The sequence below is a fragment of the Spermophilus citellus genome, assembly GCF_964194105.1.
Source record: "Spermophilus citellus genome assembly, chromosome: 18".
Lineage (NCBI taxonomy): Eukaryota > Metazoa > Chordata > Mammalia > Rodentia > Sciuridae > Spermophilus > Spermophilus citellus.
In genome coordinates this window covers 17,789,078-17,810,142 of record NC_138200.1, presented here as the reverse complement: position 1 = coordinate 17,810,142, position 21,065 = coordinate 17,789,078, and the positions used below count along the sequence as shown (strand labels likewise).

At 51.2% G+C, this 21,065-nt stretch overlaps 1 protein-coding gene across 4 annotated transcripts; it reads right to left on the bottom strand.

Annotated features, from left to right (window-relative positions):
- Positions 1 to 577: 577 nt before the first annotated feature.
- On the bottom strand, positions 578 to 14,839 carry DMKN (dermokine). Of its 4 annotated transcripts, XM_081273090.1 has the most exons (21): positions 13,684 to 14,839; positions 13,265 to 13,444; positions 13,104 to 13,160; positions 12,807 to 12,857; positions 12,638 to 12,688; positions 12,548 to 12,607; positions 11,852 to 11,905; positions 11,381 to 11,443; positions 11,172 to 11,222; positions 8,901 to 8,945; positions 7,911 to 7,970; positions 7,718 to 7,765; positions 7,509 to 7,556; positions 4,963 to 5,019; positions 4,579 to 4,626; positions 3,062 to 3,109; positions 2,903 to 2,953; positions 2,506 to 2,571; positions 1,562 to 1,585; positions 1,406 to 1,453; positions 578 to 896 (listed from the first exon to the last, which is right to left on the bottom strand). In XM_081273090.1, the coding sequence occupies exons 1-20, from the start codon at positions 14,041 to 14,043 to the stop codon at positions 1,406 to 1,408; spliced, it is 1,470 nt and encodes a 489-aa protein (XP_081129216.1). In that variant the 5' UTR covers positions 14,044 to 14,839; the 3' UTR covers positions 578 to 896. The 4 variants fall into 4 exon arrangements, with proteins under 4 accessions (XP_081129216.1, XP_081129215.1, XP_081129217.1 ...); XM_081273089.1 differs by having other exon boundaries at positions 12,548 to 12,688; XM_081273091.1 differs by lacking the exon at positions 2,903 to 2,953 and having other exon boundaries at positions 12,548 to 12,688.
- Between the last annotated feature and the right edge of the window lie 6,226 nt (positions 14,840 to 21,065).

The following is a 21,065-nucleotide window of genomic DNA, read 5'->3' as shown; positions in this document are numbered from 1 at the left end:
ATCCCTTTTGCTGTGCTGCTTAAGTCTAATAGGGTCTCCGGGTCTGCAAGCTGCCTTGTTGGTGTACAGTGATTGGATCACACAGTAGTTGCTAGGGTGTCATCTTCTGCCTTCAGGCAGACTGTGCAGGGGCTAGATGTGGGCTTCCATTGCACCAAACGGGTAGGATTGAGTGTTCCGGCTTGAGTGGGGTTGAGTGTTCAGACTTGAGGCAAACAAGCGATAAGGAACCAGACAGAGAGGGTCGAGTGTTCAGCCCACCCTGCAGCTAACATTTGTTCAGCCTGCTCCACAACTAACACCTGTGACTGCTTCAAATAAAGTAAGCATGGTATTCAGATATAGGTTGGTCAAAGTTTTTTTTGTTTTGTTTTGTTTTGATAGATGGGGAAACAGGCATGATGTAATCAGCTAGCTGCTTTGTATCAAGTCAGGACTAAAACCCAGGTCTTATCTCTCAGCACACCATGTTGGATACTACTCTCAGCAGGAAAGCAGATCATCTGACCCTAAATCATTCCCATCCTCCTAGATTCAGGCCATGATGTTGTGGTAAAGAATACAACTTGAGAAAGTCTCAGGGAAACCAGATTCGTGGTTTATTTTCCAGAGAAACCCAAGAGTAGAAAATTCCCCCTGCAAAATTGTCACGGTGATTTCATGTCACAAATGGAGCAAATGAAGAAAGCATCTGGTTTCTCCCATGAGGCTGGTGGTGACGGAGACACCATGGTGGAGTGGGAAGAAACAAGGAACAGGTGAGCCAGGTCCGGCCCAGAAGACGGGGGTCAGCACCCAGGCCGGGGCGGCTCAGGCTGGGACAGCTGGAGAGCAGCTCAGTCAGACTCCTTGCCGGCAGGTATGTATAGGTCTCAGTCGTGACTCAAAGTGGTTTTCTAGGGGGAAAAAAAAAGATCAAATGATCCAATGTGATCCCCCTGAATCTGTTGAGGCTGATATGCTTTCCTCTGGCTCCGGGCTCAGCGGCTTCATTGCTGCCCTGCCTGTCCGCCTGCAGCTCCCTCACGTTTAGCTCCTACCTAAAACAAATTTTGTGGCTCCACCAATAACAGCTTCCCCCCTGGAGCCTCACTTCGTCCCACCTGGGAACTTCTACCCACAGTTCCCGGGTCAGTTGCGACCCTGTTCCCTGTCCTTGCTGTGCGGTGCCCGCTCTCTCCAGCCCCTCATTCGGCACTCACAGGTGCTCTCCTGTGTCCTCAGTGATTTTCTTTCCACACCCCACAATGGCGTCTGCATCTCCTGAAGCTCCTTACAGCATCCACCCAGAGGAAACCTGACTTCAGGTAGCTGACTGAGGTTCCAGGAGCTGTCAAGACCCCAGCCTGCCCCAGAGGTGACCCTGCCTCAGCTCGGAGGAGGCCGCCTTGTGCTCGACACTTACCTACCAAAACTTCACCCACTGCAGCAGGCCAGGGCGCACCCGGGAAGCCTGAAGGATGAGGAGAGCGGCTGAGTGCACACTGCACTGTCCCCTCCACTCTCTCTGGCCTCAGGCCCCTTCTGTCTGGACCCTGATTCTCTCTGTCCCCCTACTCACCGAGGAAGAAATCGTGGCTCCTCCCTGGAAAGAGAAGATCAGAGGAGGTGACATGGGGCTACAGTGGCGTCTACACTGCTTTGTCCTCAGGAATCACCAAGAGCCCAATGGCAGGGGCAGGCACAAGCCAGGATTATCACCAAGTACCTTCAGTCTGACTGGACATTGAGCCTATGGTTTTGTTCCCACAGTGGACTTATCACCCTAAGTCTATACAGAGCCATGATGTCCCGAGGACACTAGGAGAGCACCATACATATATGGCCCCTGAGGACACCATGACCACAGGAGGGACAAGGGCTTTATTGTTTGGAGAGAAAAATCCCTGACCTATTTTTCTTTGCCAGGCTAATTAGTATCTAGCATATTCTTTTCCTACTGTTGTAAGATTGCTTTCCTTGCAGCTAAGCGAAAAAAAAAACTCTTAAGTATTTTTTTTTCTTTTATTTCCTTCAAGGCATGGAGGATTTGGTTTCCCACCAAGAGTTCCTGGGCTAGTTACCCCAAAGTGCCAGTCTGCTCTCCTACCCGCTCATACACACACACACACACACACACACACACACACACACACACTCAAAAAAGAAGTTGACACAGAGCAAGCACTACAAAGAAAAGCCACCTGTGTGTTTGTCCTGGCGGGACATAATTTGTTAGAGCCACATTCTGTCTCTGAAAGGATCTTCAGATCCTTCTCAGTTTTCTCTGTTGCACTAAACTGCCCCCTTTGAACCTCCTCTGAGACCATAACTGTGAGGAATACTGACCACTCCCTCTGCCCCCCACTTCCAAACTGCTCTCAGGGCACCTGAGTCTCCCTCATGAAGGGACATGGAGGCCTGTTTGTCAAAGTGAACAGGGTGGGCCCTACAGTGAATGCCCCTGCCTCTCCCCCCTGCAGAGACACCCCCACCATGAGAAATCAGGGCAGTGGCAAGTCTCACCTTAGCAGGGGTCTTGACCTGCCCGTAGTAGGCCGTGGGATATGCCTGCTGGTTGTAATTGTAGTTCTGTGGGAGCAAGAGCGGGTGGGGACAAGAGTGGGGTGTGAGAGGGAAGGAGAAGGATGAAGACTTTTTGCTCTGGAAGAAGCCCCCCACGGCCCTGCCCCAGCTGGATGTTTCCTGAAGCCCTGATTTCTCCCCGCTGTGTTGGGTTTCATAGACAGCTCCAGCCAGCCAGAGCCCAGCCCTCACCCCACTGCACTCTCTAGCCCAAAGGGCCTGCCTCCTCCCTCCCTGGTACTTCTCCCAACTCCTCAAGTGTGACTTGGGATGTGAGGGTGGGAGACCAAGGAAGAAGTAGAGTCTAAATCAAGCCATCAGGGGGCAGATGTCTTGCCTTGGAAGTTACAGCTGGCACCTCTTGCCTTCCTGAGCCAAGCTGAGGAAACTATTGGGTGGGGGAGTAAAAGAGAGAATTTCAGATCGGCCAGACTCAGGAATAGGGCTGAGAGGGACCAAGGGCCTTCCAGGGGAGTCTGAGGACAAAGACACCCACCTGATCAGCACCGCCAGCCCTCTTCTGTAATGTATACACGTCTGCATCCTGGGAGGGAGAAAGAAGCCACAGTAGCATCTTCGTGGTCCTTCAGCCTTGCTGGGCTTCCAGGGCTCTCTCATCCTGCTGCCTAGGCCCTGCCCTCCTCTTGGAGCCCCATCTCACCCAACCCACCCCTCCATCCTAAGCCAGTGGCCCAGATAGATGTAGGACACAGATATCCACACTCAGGGTTGGGGAGTGATGGTGGAGAGTCAGGTTGGGCAACACCACACCCACCCACACACTGGGAGCACTGGCAACTCTGGCCCGAGAATGCACTAGAATGGCAAGAATTGAGTCCTCACAGGCTCCTCTGGGGCAGACCCAGATCCCTTAGCCACAGCCTACCAAAAAATTGTCTACACCAACCCCTGCTACTCCCTTATAGGCCCTTTAATCCCCGCATCAATGCTCTTCCCTGCAAGGTCCTTGGAAGGACCAGTTATTATTACTGAAGCTAAACAATTAGGCTAGCTCCTAGTCAAAAAAGGGGGGAACAAAAGGGGATGTCCTGTCTAACCTAATTCTGCCTCATTCACACCTGACCTGAATTCTTAACCCCACTCTTTACTCTGTGACACTGAGGTCACAAACTGGTTGTCCATAGGCTTTCAGACATTTTTTGCTAGGGCTCATTTAAATTAAAAAAAAAAAAAAGACTAGTTGCAAACAATTAAAAATCATATTTCTAGATTTTCTCGAAAAATCAGATGACATAGCAACAGTGGCCCTACCTGCATGCATAACAACATTCAACGGAGGGCCTTAACCCACCTGTAGAGTCTCACATGCCTGGCCCAGGTGGACGACCTTTGCCTTGGGGCCCAAAGGTTCTAATTCCCAAAGGCCAATGGCCATGAAGGATCAAGGTGTGGAGTTCAGGCCCCAAAGATCCTGCTCTTCCTCCCCAAGATTCAGATATTCAGACGTCCTGCACCTGCGCACCCTTGAACCTGATCTGATCCCCGTACTCTCATTCTCCCTCCAGTTTTCCCTAGTCTTTCTTCCCCAGTGCCACTTTTTCGTACCTACAGTCGACCCCAGCCCCAGATCCCCTTGTCTTCCCCACCCCCCCGCCATGATCTCCCTGCACCTGCTCACCCTGAAATACCCACCCAGCTGTGGCTCCCTCTGAGCCAGGCCAAGCCCAGCAGGATCAGCAGCAGGGCAGAGACAGTGGCTAGCTTCATGATTCTGTTCCTCTGGAGGCCCCAGCCTTGGAGCTGGGCTTTTATCCCAGGGAAGCCCTCCCACCCTGCTCCTTCAGTGACGCAAGACTTCTCTCCCACCCCACCCCCACTCAAGGTTGCATAAATTTAGGAGGGTGGGGAAGGAAGGAGGCACCCTCCCTCAGCAGGGAGGGGAAGAAACTGGGACAGCCACATCAGCATGCCACCTGCCAAAGGCCCCAAGCTCCTGAGGTCCCCTAGAGCTGAGCTTCCTCACCTTGAAAAGAGAACTTCTGCCCCCCTTACCTCAGTAATTTCTTTCCAGTTGAAGAAAGGAGTTCTCTGTTTGAAATTCTGGAGGGAGAAGGAGCCATGAGAGAGGCTTGGGGTGGGGGGCAATACCCAGAGGGTGGGAAGTGGCAGCAAACGGGCAGATTTCCAGGTGGCCTTGGAATGGACTTGAGAGGCTGGGTGCAACTTAGTGAAGATAAGCTTGTAGGAGATTGTGGCTGGTCATTTTGAGATGGCATTGGTGACAAGATTTGGGTGAGATGACCCATCTCAAAAATGAAAAGAAAGGCAATTCGGGGACAAGTGGGCAGGAACTGAGGGTAACTGCCTTGAGGGAGGCATGGGGAAGGGCATGATGACCGTGATCCCCAGTTCTTCGGAACGTGGGAATTCTCCTACCTCCCAGAGGCGGCGGAAGTAGAGGAGGGCTCGGGTGCTGGGGGACGGGACTCGGCCCTGTGGATGAAAGGTGGGGAGCAGGTTAGCAGGGTGCCCCACCCTGCTCACCTAAGCCCTGACTCGGGCTCCTGACCCTTCTCAGCCTTCAGAACCTCACTGTGACTAAGATTTGGAGGGGACTCTGGGAGTCTAAGGACACCAGAAACTGTTTTGGAAACGGAGGGAGAGAGAAGTTAGATCTCTGAGCCATGAACCCACCTGCCCTCCCCTAACACAGAGCCTCTAGTCTCTCTCCCCACACCCCTCCCAGGTTTGGGGGTACAACATAATTGTAGATGAACCTCGGGACCAGGACCTGCCCCTACAACCCCTTCTTGCCTGCAGTGCCACCTCCTGGCATCTCCCAAAGCTGTGGGTGTGCACCCCTCTCCCCAGCCCCAGACAACAGTGGAGACGGAAGAAAGCACCAGAGACCAGAGTGGGGGGCAGCTATGGTTTATTTCAAGGGTGAGGGTCTAGACTGGGGATGAGGGAGCGGTGTTTAGGAAGGGAGCGGGGGCTCCCATCCAGCTGGTAGCTCCTTGTCTGGAGGTCACGGGATGCGAAAGCTCCTCTGGTCCTGGGCAAAGAAATAGGTTCTAAGAGAGAGCTTGAGGAATATGAATTAGGGGGCATGGTGGGCCAAGGCAGGGTAGCATAGAGCATGTTCCAGAAATCTCTAGGGAACTTTTAGCCTGCCATTGTCAACTAGGCAAATCCGGATAGCCCAGCTTGGCCTGAGAACCCTCACGCCTCACCTGGAGCACTACATGGGGCTCCTCTGTCTTTACTGCTCAGTCTGGGGACATCCTCAGCTCCCCTGTCCTCACTGTGAAGGAGGACGGTGCTCCACACCTTCTCTGCCCTGTTTTCCCTCTTCCTGAAGGACCTGCCTCTCCAGGAGACTGGCCTTTGCCATCCTGCCTAACTGTGATCATGGTCTCGCTGCCCCGACAGATGGACAAAAATGCTTGGCAGTCTGTCCTGGTCCTGTGGGAAGTGTGATGTGTCCCCTGGCTCTCATTCAAACCAGAAATTTTCTGGAGCAGAGACCTTTTGCCCTCTCCTCTCTCACACTCTGCCTCATTCCCAAGAAAGAAAGCAGAGTCACCTTTCCCGGGTTTGGGTTATTCTACCTATCACCACCCCTTTCTCTCAGAAAGACCACAAGTCCTGGGAAGGCAGGGGTCCGAGGCTTCACCCTTTTACACTAGGGCTCAGAACCTCATGCTCCCAGGCCAGTCAGTGGGGCAGTGTCACCCTGAAAATCAAGAGCCCAGGGCAAAAAGTAGCTGCTCCTCAGCCCCCACCTGTCATTTACTGACCAGGGAAAAGGAGACCTCGGGTCACCACATTTTTCAAGAGAGGACAGAAACCCAAATCATTAAATGAAGTCTCAACTTTTAAATGTTCGAAACTAATTCTTTTTTTTTTTTTTTTTCATTTTGAACCAGGGATTGAACTCAGGAGCACTTAACCTCTGAGCCACATCCCCAGCCCTTATTTTATTTTTTAGTGAGACAGGGTCACCCTAAGTTACTTAGGGTCCCTCTAGGTTGCTGAGGCTGGCTTTGAACTTGCAATCCTCCTGCTTCAGGCTCCCAAGACACTGGAATTACACATGTGAGCCACTGAGCCCAGCCATTCTTTTTTAATGGAGCTGGGAATCCAACCCAGGGCCTATGCAAGGCAGGCAAGCACTCTTCCACTGAGCCTCATCCCTAGCTCTCTAATTCACATTATTTAACACAATCCAAAAGAGTGGCTCAAACAAATCACAGCAGTGGGCCACCAAGTCACAGCTTCTGCCTGGGGAGTGTGTCTGGATTGTTAATTGCCCCTGTGTCCCCTCCCTTCCCGTCCAGCACCCCCACACTGCTATTCTGGTGTCAAATCGGCCTGGCCGGGAGGTTCCGCTCCAAGAGGGAGGGGTAGGAAGGAAGGAGAGAGAGGTTCTAGGTGCCAACTATCTTCTAAGGTTACATATGCACAGGACCCAGACTAATGCCTGTCACCCAACAGGCACTGGGCAGCTGTTTATTTCCTTTGCCTTTTTTCCTGTGTGGGTGTCAGTCCCACGTGGCCTTTTAGGGCTACTTGACTCCCATGCGATCTGTGCCTTATGATCAGGCCTACTTCCTTTTCCTTAACCTTCCTTTTCCTTAAACTTCCTTCCAGCTCTAGAGGGGAACCTGAGGTTCAGAACTGGGTCAGGTCTACATGTTGAGGCCTTAAAGAGGCTCATCCCTTGCCTTCTTCCTGACTCCTAATAGTGTCCTTATTCTCCCTGTCTTTTCATGTCTCTGCTGGCCCTCCCCAAGTTTTGTTGGTGGGTTGGGTTTGGGTTTTCGCCCTGCCTGAATACCTTCTTAGTGGCCATCATTTTTGTTCCCCTGGCTCAACAAGCAAAGGATTCGCTTCTTCCCTATATTCCTCTCCCATTAAGATCAGGACTGAAAAAAAAAAAAAAAAAAAAGATCAGGACTGCAAGACCCGCCAGAACTTACCTTTTCTATGGCATCCCAGTTAATGAAACCCATTTTGGATTTAAAATTCTGCAAAGAAAACAAAAGGAATATCCAAATCACGTCAGGATGTACTCGGCTCAGGGCTTCAGACCAGGAGAAGTCAAGGACTTCTGTTGACTGTTGGTATAGAAAGAGGATTTTACACTGTAGGACCAAGGGACAGGGCAGAGTGATCATACAGAACTCACCTTCCAGAAAGTGTCGAAATTGAAGAGCCCAGGAGACGTCTGAGAGTTCTAAGGAACCAATGAGAAATGGGATGAGATCAAGAAGTCACTTTGTGAACAAGAGGCAGGGGCAGGAGATGAGGTGTCAAGAGGGGAGGCAAAGAGTGCTTGACAGCATGTTCCCAGCCCAAGGCGAAGGAGTGCCTCCGCTCACCACGGTATTGAGACCGCTGACAGCATCACCTCTTCCACTGTCCCCACTGGACCCTTGCCCCTGGGTGGGAGAAAGGGACTGCTCAGTGTAAGGCTCCCACATTCTGTTGGGCATGCATCTGTGCACCTGCGCAGGCTCAGTCTCCACCATTGCTCACAGTTCTCTGCTCCTCTCTGGAAACTGACCTGCTTTTCTTCGTTACATGGTACCTAAAAGTCCCACCTCAAAAAGCCCTTCTAGGACAATTCTAGATAGCCCTACCCAGGCCGTGGAATCAGATTCACGCTCTTGCCTCCACACTCTCCTATCCCAAAACACACCCATAACAAGAGCAGCTAAGATGTGGTCCTAGTATGCACCAAGCACTGTGCCTTATCCAGCCGTATTCCTATGCAGGAGCTGAGTCCATTTTGCAGATAAGAAAAACTGAAATTCAAGAGGTGTCCAGCAGCTGGCCTCAGGATCTGTTTCCCTGTCTGGATTCTGTACTACCTTGGTCTGGTTATGATACAGAAAGCTCTATAAAAACTGTGGGAGGTGAGCGAGTCAGACTTCATTATCCCCTTTTCAATCAAAGAAACCTCAGCTCAGAGAGGTTAACTGGCTTGCCTGAGGATGCAGAGATGACAAGTGAACCCCCATTTCTAACCCAAAGTTCAACAGCTTTCCACTTCTTCACACTGACCTCTTAAATATCATTTTAAACAATGACTCCTTGGCCATTCTTCTGTTACTTTAGTATGTTTTCTCCTTGCAAAAGTACTAAGGCTCTGATCCCAGTTGGGAGGAAGGGAGGGGATGAGTGAATGAAGGCGGGGGATGGAGATCCCCGACTGCCATTTTGGTCTCCCAGTAGTCAACCGACACAGTTTCAAAGCAGTTTACAAGAAGAAACTGACATTTTTGTTTCTTTCCCCAGGTCCTTGGCATTCTGACCCACGCCCCACCATTCCTTCTGCTAAAGCCAGCTCTGGCTGCCCCCTGGCTCACCTGATGATTGGACCCCCCAAGGAGGTGACTGTTCTCTCTGCTTTCCTAGGGGGACAGAACATGGAGAAGTCAGTGGGGAGGAGAGGCAGAACAGCAGGATGCAGGTAACAGATTTCAGGAATCAGGGGACTGAGACACAAGCATGACAGAAGACTTCCCAGGACTCCAAGAACGAGCTCCTTCTCTCCATGGAACCCCATCTTCCCTGGAAGATCCTGTTCAGCCTCCTCCCATGATGGACCAAGTCACTGCTCACTTATGGTGTTTATGGATAACATCACCCTCTCTGTTCATATTTGCTTCTGCAAGCTGCCCAGAATGCAACAGGAAGGGTCTCATTTCTCCCCTGGCTTCAAAGCAGGAACAAGCCAGGTTGTGGGACTGAATTAACTCAAACCGGAGGACCCCAGCTGGGCTAATGTCTGCACTGGGAAGACAGGAGATGCCAGCTGGTAAGCCAGTGGGAGCCCAGGTGGCCCAGCAGAGCCCTTAGTCTCCTCCAAAATTAGAGGTAGGTTCCTCCATTGTCACTTCCTCGTTCCCAGAGCTAACACGTACACCCGGCTGTGAAAAGGCCGGCTCTGCTCACATTGCTGCAGAGAGCTGGCCTTCATTCACCCCGTTTACTAGGGACTCAGCCGCTACATTCAAGGCCGCCACCTCTCTACCCTGATGTTTCTGGAACGGCTGGGCCCTCCCGGTACTCCACTGAAGCCCCAGAGGATAGGACAGTGAGATGCAGAGCCCTGTTCCAGATCCTGGGGCCATCTTCAAAAATATATGTGTTGACAATGCGATTCCTCTAAAAGTCCTTGGGAAGTTGTCAAAATAATTTTAAAATTAATTTGGAAGGATAAAGGGTTTAGGAGCAGGTAGAAAAACACTGGGAAAGGTCAGTGGTGGCAGGAGACTGGTGCTGATGGACAGTCATGGGCCATAAGCTACTGTAAGGAAAGCTGAGGGTTTCCCGCGCCAGGACAGACGAATCTATTCAGCAAATCAGAACTCCCGGGAGCTCCCCCCAAACGTGAAGGTATTTATTAGTGGCATCTGAAATCAGCAGTGGAAATGATGTGACACTTGAGGCTGGAAATATCAGGTAGCTAGTGGTGGAAACATCAGTTACACTCATCCATTTCCGCCCTTCTGCTGTCGGCTTGCTTGCCCCTCATGAAGGACCACCCAGCTCCAATCAGCGAACCTGTCTGGCTAGGCTGAGGAGTGGGGCTAGAGCACTAGAGGCCAAGTAAAGTTCAGGGGGATTAAAGAGTTACACTGGGAAAAATGAAATCATATAAGTATTGATGATACTGGAAAAGAGCTGGCCTGTAAAGCCGTACACCAAGAGCAGAAACCACAGAGGAAAAGAGGGAGATTTTTGACTCTCGATGTCATTAAGACATTGGGGTATAAAATACTAGGAAAAAAAAAAGAGTTACAAACTGAGAAAAAAAAAATTTAAACATGTGAACCAATGCAAGGTTAGCACCCTGCCAGGCAGATTCGTGCACACCTGTAATCCCAGCGCCTCAGGAGGCTGAGGCAGGAAGATCACAAGTTCAAGGTATCCTTAGGGAGACCGTGTGTCAAAAGATAAAAAGGGCTTCTCTTTTGTAGCTTTTTGTAGGATGTAGCTCAATGGTAGAGCACCCCTGATCTAATCTCCAGTACCCCAAGAAGGGTGGGGGCTGCTAGCATCCTAATACCTGAGGAGCTCTCAGAGAGCCAGTTTATCTGAGGGCCGCCCACAACCACCCCATCCTCTCCCTCCTGGCCTTGTTCCTCGCTGCCACCAATGCGTGGCCCCACAGGGCAGCATCCCTAGGAGCTGGTGAGAACTGCAGAAGCTCAGCCCCACCCGGACCTGTTGAGTCAGGACCCACCTTTGCACAAGAGCTCTAGGTGTGCGTACCTCACACTCTGCTGACCCTAATGTCCAGATTCCCAGAACAACTAGGAGGAAATGTGTTCTCCAGGAAACTTCCTAGCCAGAGTTCACTGCATTCTGCTCCCTGGCCGGGGATGGGACAATGAAATGATTCTGTTTCTCAAACACTGGTTCACATGGCGTGCCCCACGGCCCATCTGCGGGGTTCAGTGAGGTGTATCACAAAAGAGTCACCATGAACTCTGACCCTGGAGGCTCTTGGTATGATTAAGAATCTGCCTTCAGTCTCTTCCACCTAAATTGTCATTCCCCCCCCGAGAAGGGAATAGGGCTGAGCCCAGTGGACTCCTGAGAGCTGGCACAGTGACAGGTTTGTCTCTCACCTGAATCCCAGATCCTCCGGCCTGTCGGGCTTCATTCCCTGGGTTGTCACACTGTGGGAGAAAGAGAAGACTTGCTGTCCCCTCCCAACCACCAGCCCCAAAATGGGGCTTTTAACTGGCCCTCCTCAGCCCACAAGGGCTGACCCCTCTTGTTTTTCTCCCCACAGTTTGAGGGAGATTTGTGCCCAGGTGACTCCCCAGCCACTGACCTCGGGCTTGTATCCACCACTGCTACCACTGCTGCTGCCTGAGGAAGGGCCGGAGTCGGATCCCTGCAAGGAAAAGCAGGGGTCACACGCTGGCTGACTCGGCCTGGCAGAGGGACCAGGGCGTTCCAGTCATTTTATGGATTTTTGAGAAACACCCTCCCGTGAGACTTCACCCTTTCTTCAGAACACGTGAGGACGTGTACAGGGCTGTGGTGTAGAGATGGGCGCCTCCGGTACCCATCTCTCCCCAATCTTTAGCCAGTTGGTCACTGAGGGAAGTTGTTCTGAGCACGGAGAAGACCAGGTGTGTATTTGAAGCTGGAGATGATTTGGGGAGTCTGAGCTGTTGCCCCACACCCCCCACCAGCCACCAGGAGCCGCCATCCAGCCACCGGGGGGCAGGTGGGCTTCTTCTGCCCCAGCCCTTCTCCTTAGAACCCAGGAAGGAAATGGGACTTGGAGAGTCCTTACCTTGGACACTGAAAAGCTTTGATCCAATTCCCTGGAGTTTTCTGGCTGTCGTTCCTAGCCAGGGGGAGAGGGAGAGATATAAGGGGCAGCAAGTTAAAGCAGCTCGCTATTTGGGTTTGTCGTAATTTCTGACCTTGTCTGGCCTGACACCCTTCCCAAACCCCCAAGGAGCCTGGTGTGTTCCCCTGTCTCCAGGCCCCTCATCTAAGGAAGACCCCTCCTGGCCTCTCGTGCACCATGCAGGAACCCCACCTGTGGCCACAGTTATTAGTGCCGTCTACACCACAGCCCTGTGCACGTCCTCACGTGTTCTGAGAGCTTCCCAAACAACTATCGTATTTTTCTGTGCCCATCTCTTTTCTTCCCTCCCCCACTGCCAACTCCACTCAGACTTGCCCAGTGGGCAAGGAATAGAGGTTAGACAGGAGGTAGGACTTCCCTGCTGTGGTAGGGTGGGAGGGAAGGAAGTAGAGTAGGTAGGAGTAGACAGGGCAGCTTTTGGGTAAACCGGACGTGCCTGAGTGAGGAGCCCTGTAGTTGGACTGGGAAGGTGGGGGAGCCCCAGGATGATGACTGCCCGTGATGCCACCCACCCCTGAGCTGTGGTGGCTTCCAGGGGACCCAGAGCCCATCTCCCCCGCAGGCGCCACCAGGACCTCATCCCATCCCTGCCCTCAGACAAGGGGCAGAACTTACCCGGCTGGACCCAGAGCTGCTGCCACTGCCACTGTTGCCACTGCTGCTGCCACTGTGACTGCTGCCACCACTGCTGCTGCCACTGTGACTACTGCCACCATGGCTGCTGCCGCCACTGCCTGACTGTGAGCTGCTGCTTCCCTGAGGGGCAGGATGGAGGGTGGGGACAGGGACCATGATTTGTTCCACCTCTACTTGCCTCTGGCCAGGACAAGGGGAGCCGAATGTCCCCTCCCTCCACAGCGGCCTGTCCTCTTACCCCAGAGTTGCTAGAGCTTCCACCGGAGCCGGAGGGTGGGGGGTTGGTGCACTGCAGAAGGAAGGGGCCGACCTGGCTAAGTGTCCCTAGCTCCTCTCCCAGGCTGGCCCCACCTGCTCCGCTCCTTTCTTCTCCGCCCTCTCATTGCTCTCCCCAGCTCCTCCTGTACCCTCCTCTCCCCAGTCAATCTTCCCGCCACCCCAGCCCTCCCTTCCCCTCTCCTTACTTTCTGTCACTCCCCCTCTTTCTGTCACTTGCACCCAGAGGCCCGCTCTGTCCCCAGACTCTCCTTCTTACCCCTGAATTTTGGCTGCTGCCTCTCACTGAACCATAGCCAGGCTGGGCCACTGCTCCCTGCAGGGAAGGGGAGACTGTGGGATCCGGAAGAACCAGGGAGGCTGGAAAGTGTGGACTCGGAGGAGGGTGAGGCGGGCAGCAGGGAGGGGTGGTCACTTTACCTGAGCATCAGTCCCAAAGCTTTGTGACCCTCCACTGCCTCCCTGGCCTGAGGAACCTCCCAGAGAGTTGGTTCCGAAGCTGCCTTCTGAGCCTCCGGGGTGTCCCTGGCCCCAGGGAGACCCTGGGCCTCCAAAATTGCCCTGATTATGGCCTAACATGCCATGGCCTCCAGATGTTCCCTGCAAAGCAGAACATCTGCACTCAGTGTGGCCATCTCTGACTCTGATGGGGGGGGGGGGGGCAAACAGCCATAGATGGACAGGAGCCAGAAAAAGCAGGGACCAGGTTGAGAGGCTGCATAGCCGCAGAGGAAGGGTACATAATGTGCAAAAAACTGCCCAGAAGCCACAGATAAGAACCCCATTCATCCCTCAGTCACCCCAGGACCTCAGCCCACTGCCCACTCCCAGCCACTCACCCAAGCCTCAGAGCCGCGGGCCGCATCCACTCCGTAGTGAATGGCGTTCTCCACCTGTCTGCTGGCCTCGTTCCCAGTGTTCTCCAGGGTCCGGGCCGCTTCCCCAAGCCTGTGGCTGACAGTGTCCCCCAGCTCCCTGGTTCTAGAGGCAACTTCTCCACCCGCTTGGCCAATGGCATCCTGGATTCCAGAGCTGGCTGCCTCCTTGGCTCCTTGGCCAATGGCCTCCCCAACTCCATTGCTAATAGCATCTCCCAGCCCTTGCCCCACGCTCTCCCCTCCACCCTGCAGTGGGCCAGCAGCCCCGCTGCCCAGGCACAGGGCCAGCAGGAGGCAGGCCAGGGACCCGTGTAACTTCATCTCTGTCCGGCTCCCTCTCTCTCTCCCCGGAGCGTCTCTGTCCCACCAATCTGCTTCTTGTCACCCCTTCCCTCCTCTGGCCCGAGCCCTCTGCCTTCCTCTTCCACTGCCTTCCTGTTCTCCCTCCCTCCAGGTTCACAGCCTTCTCTCTCCTTTCCCAGACTCCCCTGCCTTCCCAGAGTCCTCCTCCCTGTCACTACTCCTTATACCGTAGGTTGGGAGAAGGTGACAGGGCTGGGCAGCCAGGGTTCCTCCCCCGGTGACTCAGGGGCCAGCCACCGATAGGCTAATGAGCCATAATTGTGAGTCTGAGAGTCTGTCGAAACAGAGAGGGAGCCCGGGCACAGGGAGGGAGAACTGGAATGGGACGGATACAAGAGTGTTCCAGTTGCCCAACCCAGGAATTTGGGGCACAGGGTGGGGACAGGGGCATCTAAGGAGATAGATGTTGGTGTCTCCTGGAGGCGTTGGAGGTAGGTGGGGGGCACTTGGGAGACAGGAATCAAGGCAGGACCCCAGCAAGGAGGGGAAGCCTCCTGGGAGGGCCCTGGCCTAGACTCAGGCCTAGGAGGAGAGGCAGGTGCCCTTTCTAGGCCCTTCTCAGTGTCAGCTGGCCTTCACTGCTCCCATCTCCCCCACCCCTACTGCCACCTAAAGGTGCCTTACACCTTCCAGCCCATGGAGAGACACCGGAAGCCACGGGGGCCGCGTTGGAGGTTCTGAGGTTCGAGAAGGAATGGCGGGCTCCTGAGAGTGGTCCTTAAGGTATTTCAGTTGGTGTCCACGATGCTCTCAGCTGAGAGAGCTGGGTGTGGAGATGAGGAGCTGGGCGGGACAGCCACCCCCAGGGGAGAGTGGGAGGGAAGGACCAAGGGAGGGAACAGCTGACCCAGGCTTCCATCCTGTTTACCCCTGTGCCTGTGTGAGTTCATGGCCACCCAGGAGGGGAGGGACCGCATCAGCTCACTGCACCCACCCCTCATCCTCCCCTAGGAGCCGGTGCTGGTCAGGGAGCAGGGTTAGCACAAGGTCAGGAGCCACCGTGGCCCTTATCCTCAGTCCAGCCTGCATGAGGATCTTGGGAGTCCTCCCCAGGCCTCACCCCTGCTTGGCAAGTATGGCTGCCTCTCTGTTCCCAGGGGCCCCAGGTCCTCCCACTTGGCACGGTCTCGGTCTGGTATCACTGGGATTCATCACCCGGTTAGGAGGGGCCGGTTTCCATCTGCCTTTCCCAATGTCTCTCTGTCAGTCTCTCCCTTCCTCTCTTTCTCCACCCTGACACCCGCACCCGACTTGTAACATCCAACACTTCTTAGCATGTAAACACCTTCCCTGCCTGTCCTCAGCCCCCACCTCCCTGTTGTTCCGTCTCTGACTCTGTAATGATGATAATAGTGGTGATGGTGATAATAACAAAAATAACAATAATTGCAACTCCAGTTTATCAAAGGCTTTCTATGTGCCCAGCACCAGACTAAGCACATTCAGAATCATACAAATAGGTCGTATTATTATCCCATTTAAGGACATAGACACTGGACTCAGAGAGGACACCCTGAGCCAGCCCAGACCTGCCTCACTCCTGAGCCCCGGCCCCAGAGCCTTTTCTGTCATTTCAGTGTCTCATGCCACCCCCTGCTTGTCAAAACCCTCCAGCTGTCCTCTGAATGGAGTTGAATTTATGAGATTCAGGACAGAATCTGGGCCCCCAGGATTGGTGCTGGAGGCCCCAGCCCCTGGGCTTGCTGCTTCCTTCGACCACAGATCAGGATCAAGGGCAGAGGACACTGACCATCCCGGACTCCCTCGGTGGACTTCACCTTCACAGTGCTGTACCCATGTCCCCTTCCTTCTCCATTCTTCATCAGTAATATATTGATACCAGAATTCTTTAGCCAGCTTACCTTCCCACTTAAGGATATTTTAAGAGGATGCTTTCATCAGCTATGCAAGTGGAAAGTCAGAATCACTTCTCCCCAGATAGAAATTCCAGAAAAACAGAGATGCAAACAATGGCATTGCACTACAGCAGGAAGTTCAACAGGTAGGAGAGGCGTGCCAGCGCAGAAATTGAGTCTTCCTCATTAACATAACCTGAAAACTGATTGAGAATATGTTTCTTACTGTGTGATTCAGAATTATTCAAACTCACACTCACAAACCACCTAAATTCTCTCAAACCACCATATTCTTCCTTCTGGGAAAAACTGCCCTTAGACATCCTGGACCTGAGGGATTTTGTTTGTTTGGTTGGTTTTTGGTTTGTTTGTTTGTTTGTTTGTTTTTTGGAATCAGGGATTGAACTCAGGGGCACTTGACCACTGAGCCACATCCCCAGCCCTATTTTGTATTTTTTTAAATTTAGAGACAGGGTCTCACTGAGTTACTTAGCACCTCACTTTTGCTGAGGCTGGCTTTGAATCCACGATCCTCCTGCCTCAGCCTCCCCAGCCACTGGGATTACAGGCGTGCTCTACCACGCTCAGCTCGACTCAGTCTGAAGGCTTTTTATTCAATTCTGTTGTGAACCAAATGGAATTCTAGGTGTTTTCACACTCATGATGGCATTGAACCCTCACTATAACCTCCACAAATCAATGTCATTCCCATTTTGCTCAGGGTTACCTGATCTCAGGGTTACCTGAGATCCAGAGTAGTTAAACACCACACAGAAGATAGTATGTGAAAGGATGTAGGAGGTCAAACCATGACCCAGATCTTCCTCCAAACAGCTTCCTCCAGCATCTCCAGGCCTCCCTTTTCTTGTATTTAGTAACATCCCCCAATCTGACACGCTCATGTCTTGTCTAAGAAACCTCTGGTTTCAGCTTTTCTCTCTCATTCACTACTTCATTGGTTCAACAAAGATTTATGGAGCAGTCACTCTGTGCCGTGCGTACTCTAGGCCCTGGGGATACAGCTGGAACAAAATCAACATCATTCTCCTTGAGAAGCTCCAGTTCATGGTGGGTTAAGCTGGACAATAAGATTATCAGATTGTAATGATCACTGCAAAGAAAAATGTAGTGGTGGGGAGGGAATAGAGAAGACAGAGGAGTAGTCAGAGAAGGGCTGCTTCATGTGACAAATGAGCTGAGACCTGAATGAAGTGAGAGAACAACCATGAATATTCAGGGATGAGAGTATTCCAAGCAATGCAAAGGCCCTGAGACTGGAGTCTGCTTACTCTATTTGAGGATCACTGTGGCTGGAGCACAGGATGAATGGGTAGGGGATGAGTTGAGATCAAAAGACATCAAAGGGCTAGATTCTGGGGTTTGGGGGACCACTGTGATCTTTTGTTTTTTTAAAAGTTGATGTGTGCATTACAGGAAACAGAAAAACACAAGCAAAGAACAGAGTCATCCACAAGCAACTTAGTTAGATGTGTCCTGTGTGCACACACAAGGGTCCCATTTTGTGTGACTGAGATCACAGTGTGTATTGTGCTTTTCCATACTGTTAGCACAAAAGGATCAGACCGGATGCAAACTTCATGGATCATCAAAAGCCTTTATTCAGGAACAGAGTCACACCTCTGATGGACCCACTTTCCTGGTGGAAAATGAGCCCCTGGCCAGGGGGAGCTGTGCTTACACAGGTTACACTGAGAGGTGACTTAATTAATGAACATGTCGGTTTGGGCACTCAGGAACTTGGGGTCTGTTTTACTGGGCAAGATGGGGGGGGTCTAGGGTCAATGGTCAGTATCTGGAAAAGGATTTATTTGGGGAAGGATCAATGCTTTGGCCTCTTATCACTGGGAAAGAATGTATTGGGAAAGGATCAAGGAAAGGATCAACTGCCTTCTCCCTCATCCCCTCTCCCCAGTCCACACTATTTGGGGTTTTGCCATTTTCCATATCCAATACATACACCATGAATAGTCACCAAGTCAAAATCCCAGAGCCACATGAGGAGCTTTAATATCCAAGAATATACTATACCAACTCAACCTGTTAGAAAAATTGTGATCCTGCCTTTCTTGGGGACAAAAACTTCACTGAAAACCAAAATGGCAACAAGCGTCTAGAGAGACATATTGGCAGAATTACAACTAAAATAATGTGTTCCCTTAATCCTCAATTTACAATGAGACAAAGCAACAGAGTACTCCAAACATGTTTCTGAGAGGGTTCATTTTGAGATTTCTACTATCAAAATATTAGCAAAAAAGCATGTTCCCAGTGAATGCAAGTGCTCCTACAGCAGTGGTCACAGCAAAATGTAAATCCTGGGGCACTTGCTCCTGCCTTTCCCTACATGCTCCTTCTGCCCCTCTGCTGCAGCCTAATCGACAGCCCTGATACTCACTGCCCAGGGCATCACAATTCCATGTCCAGGATGCCTCTTTTCCATCAGGTAAAACAAAAAGATGTGAGATTTACAAGTTGGCTAATTCACTGGCTCTGCTTTTTAATGATACACTGTCACCTCAGGACATCTAGAAAGCTTGGATGTTGTAAAATGTTGTATGAACTTTGTGCACAATAAACACCCAAAAATGCACATATAGATCTATGGTTGTAATCTAAAACTGTCTTAAGATAAGGACTTTGACTTTTGACACAGGTGCTAACAGTTCTTTTCGGGGACAGACTTGTAGAATAAGACCAGGAGGAGACGTCAGGAACAGAATGAAGGCTGGACTCAAGTGTAGTGTGCAGATGAAGCCTTGGGTCTGGGGGATGCCTTGCTCCCTTCTCCGGGTCGGGGCCTCACACTGGCATCTGCAGCTTAGCTGCCTCCTGGGCGCCGGCCCTGAACCTCACGTTCACATCCAGCTGCATCACTCACTAGCCGTGATCTTTTTGTTTTTGTTTTCTTTTTCTAGAGTTTATTCTTACTTTCTGATCTTTCTTCTTCCTATTAATATGATTATCACACATATTAATGATAGAAATTAATAGGATTCATTGTGACCTTTCCATACATGTATATAATATGCTCTTATTGTACCCACCCTTCCTACTTCTCACTCTAACCCACCTTTCCCCTCTCCTGAGTCCCCTTCCTCTTCCCTAATCGGCCCTTCATCTTTCCTGTTGTCCTCCACCCTCCCTACATTCCCCAAATGAGAGAAAAGATGTGATACTTATCTTTCTGTCTGGCTTATATCACTTAATATAATGGTCTCTAGTTCCATCCATTTTCCTGCAAATTACATGATTTCATTCTTCTCTATGGCTGAATGAAATTCCATTGTATATACACTCCATCTTTTTAATCCATTCATTCGTTGATGGGCATCTAGGCTAATTCCATGAGTTGGCTATTGTGAATAGCGCCACGATAAACACAGGTATGCAGATCTCTGTTTAGCAGCTATTATGACGGGGGTGAGATAGAACCTCAAAGTAGTTTTGATTTATTAGTCATGATCTTTATCCATCATTATCCCTTGTCTGTCAAACTGGGTGAACATGAGGATCAACTGAAATAACACATGTAACAGATTTTAGAAAAGGGTTTGGCAGACAGAAGAGCTCAATACGTATTCTTGGGATTGTTGGGGTGTTGGTATTACTGGATAATTTCTTGGTGATTGTTTAATTTTAACATTTACATATGCACACGTGTCCTGAGCAGGCCAAAGGCAGAAATGCTTTTTATTTAAAAGAGGATTTATTTTGAAACAGCCCCTCTCCCTTGCTGAAGGTCACGGGGAAGCAGGCCACCTCACTAGCATTTACTAGCAGGGAAGCACTCTTGAATTGGAGCTCTGCCATCACCACTGGCTGAGTGGCCTCAGGCAACTCTGTCCCTTCCCTGAGCCTATCTCCCATCATCCAGGAAGGGGTGATCGTGGTGCCTGCCCCATGAGGTGGTTGTGGGGAAGGGATGAATCATGACTGTAAGTGCTTAGCGCAGACCCAGTAAGCACCCAATAAAGACGCTACGAGAGTCCCTCCCAAACTCCTCTCCCTGTTCTTCAACATCTGCAGAAACTGGCCCTTTCTGTTACCCCCACCCTTCTTGGCCAAGCAGCCCAGTTCTTGCTCACCCTTATTCCATGGCCTTTGCCAAGTCTGCTCAGGCCCAGTTGCTCAAATGCCAGGTATTTGTGCTGGCCTTGACCTCACCTCCTGAACCTCCTAGTCTAGTGGGGAGTGGATGTCAGACAAGTCATGTTTGTAATCCAATTACAAATTGTCGCAAGTGACTTGAAGGACAAGATCAGGGTACCCGGAGAGACAATGACAAGGGCAGGAGAAGTTCGGGATGGGTGGCCAAGGCAGTGGTGACCTGAGGGTGAGGTGGAGCCAACCTGGGAGACCGAGAGGCATGGAGAACATTCCCCACAGAGGGGACGGAAGTAAAGGCCTCCAGGCAGGAGAAGACCCTTGACCCTGTGTGTCTCCTTTACCCTTCAAAATCAGCCCAGAGCTCTCGCTTTCCAGGGACCATCATCAGCACATATAGTTTGTTTTGTGTCTCTTTGTCCTTCCAGGAATCCCCTCTAAACAGAGCCCGCTGGAAAGTGAGCATCAAAATCCAGCCAATGGAAGCTTTTACTTGATCAGAGAATGAATGGTACCCTTCAATATTGTCTTTGAAAATACAATCCCTGCCTCCAGGAAGGACTTCCCCAGTGCATAGGAAACAGTGCCGTAAAAGGAGACACTCAATAAATGCCTCATACGAATGAGTGGTTCTGTTTATCAAAGTGCAGCCAACAGCTGTCTGCAATTTACTTTGAAATGCATCAAAAATATATTAATAACACAGTTAGATGCATAGATGTGTGGTCAAGCAAACATGATAAAAAGCTAATGGCAGAATGTAAGTGGCAAGAGCAAGTGTCCACTGTAAAATTCTTTCATCTTTTTGGTATGTTTGAAATATTTTCAAAATAAAATATTGCAGGCCAGAGAAGAAACAGATGGAATAAAATGATATTTTGCCAACAAGGAAAAGGAGAGTGAATCTCAAGTGTCAGGAATATCACCTTTATTGTGCAAATGCAGGCCCCTCCCCTCCCTCTTGGGTCACTTAGTGCTCTGTCTCGGGTTTGTTTTCAT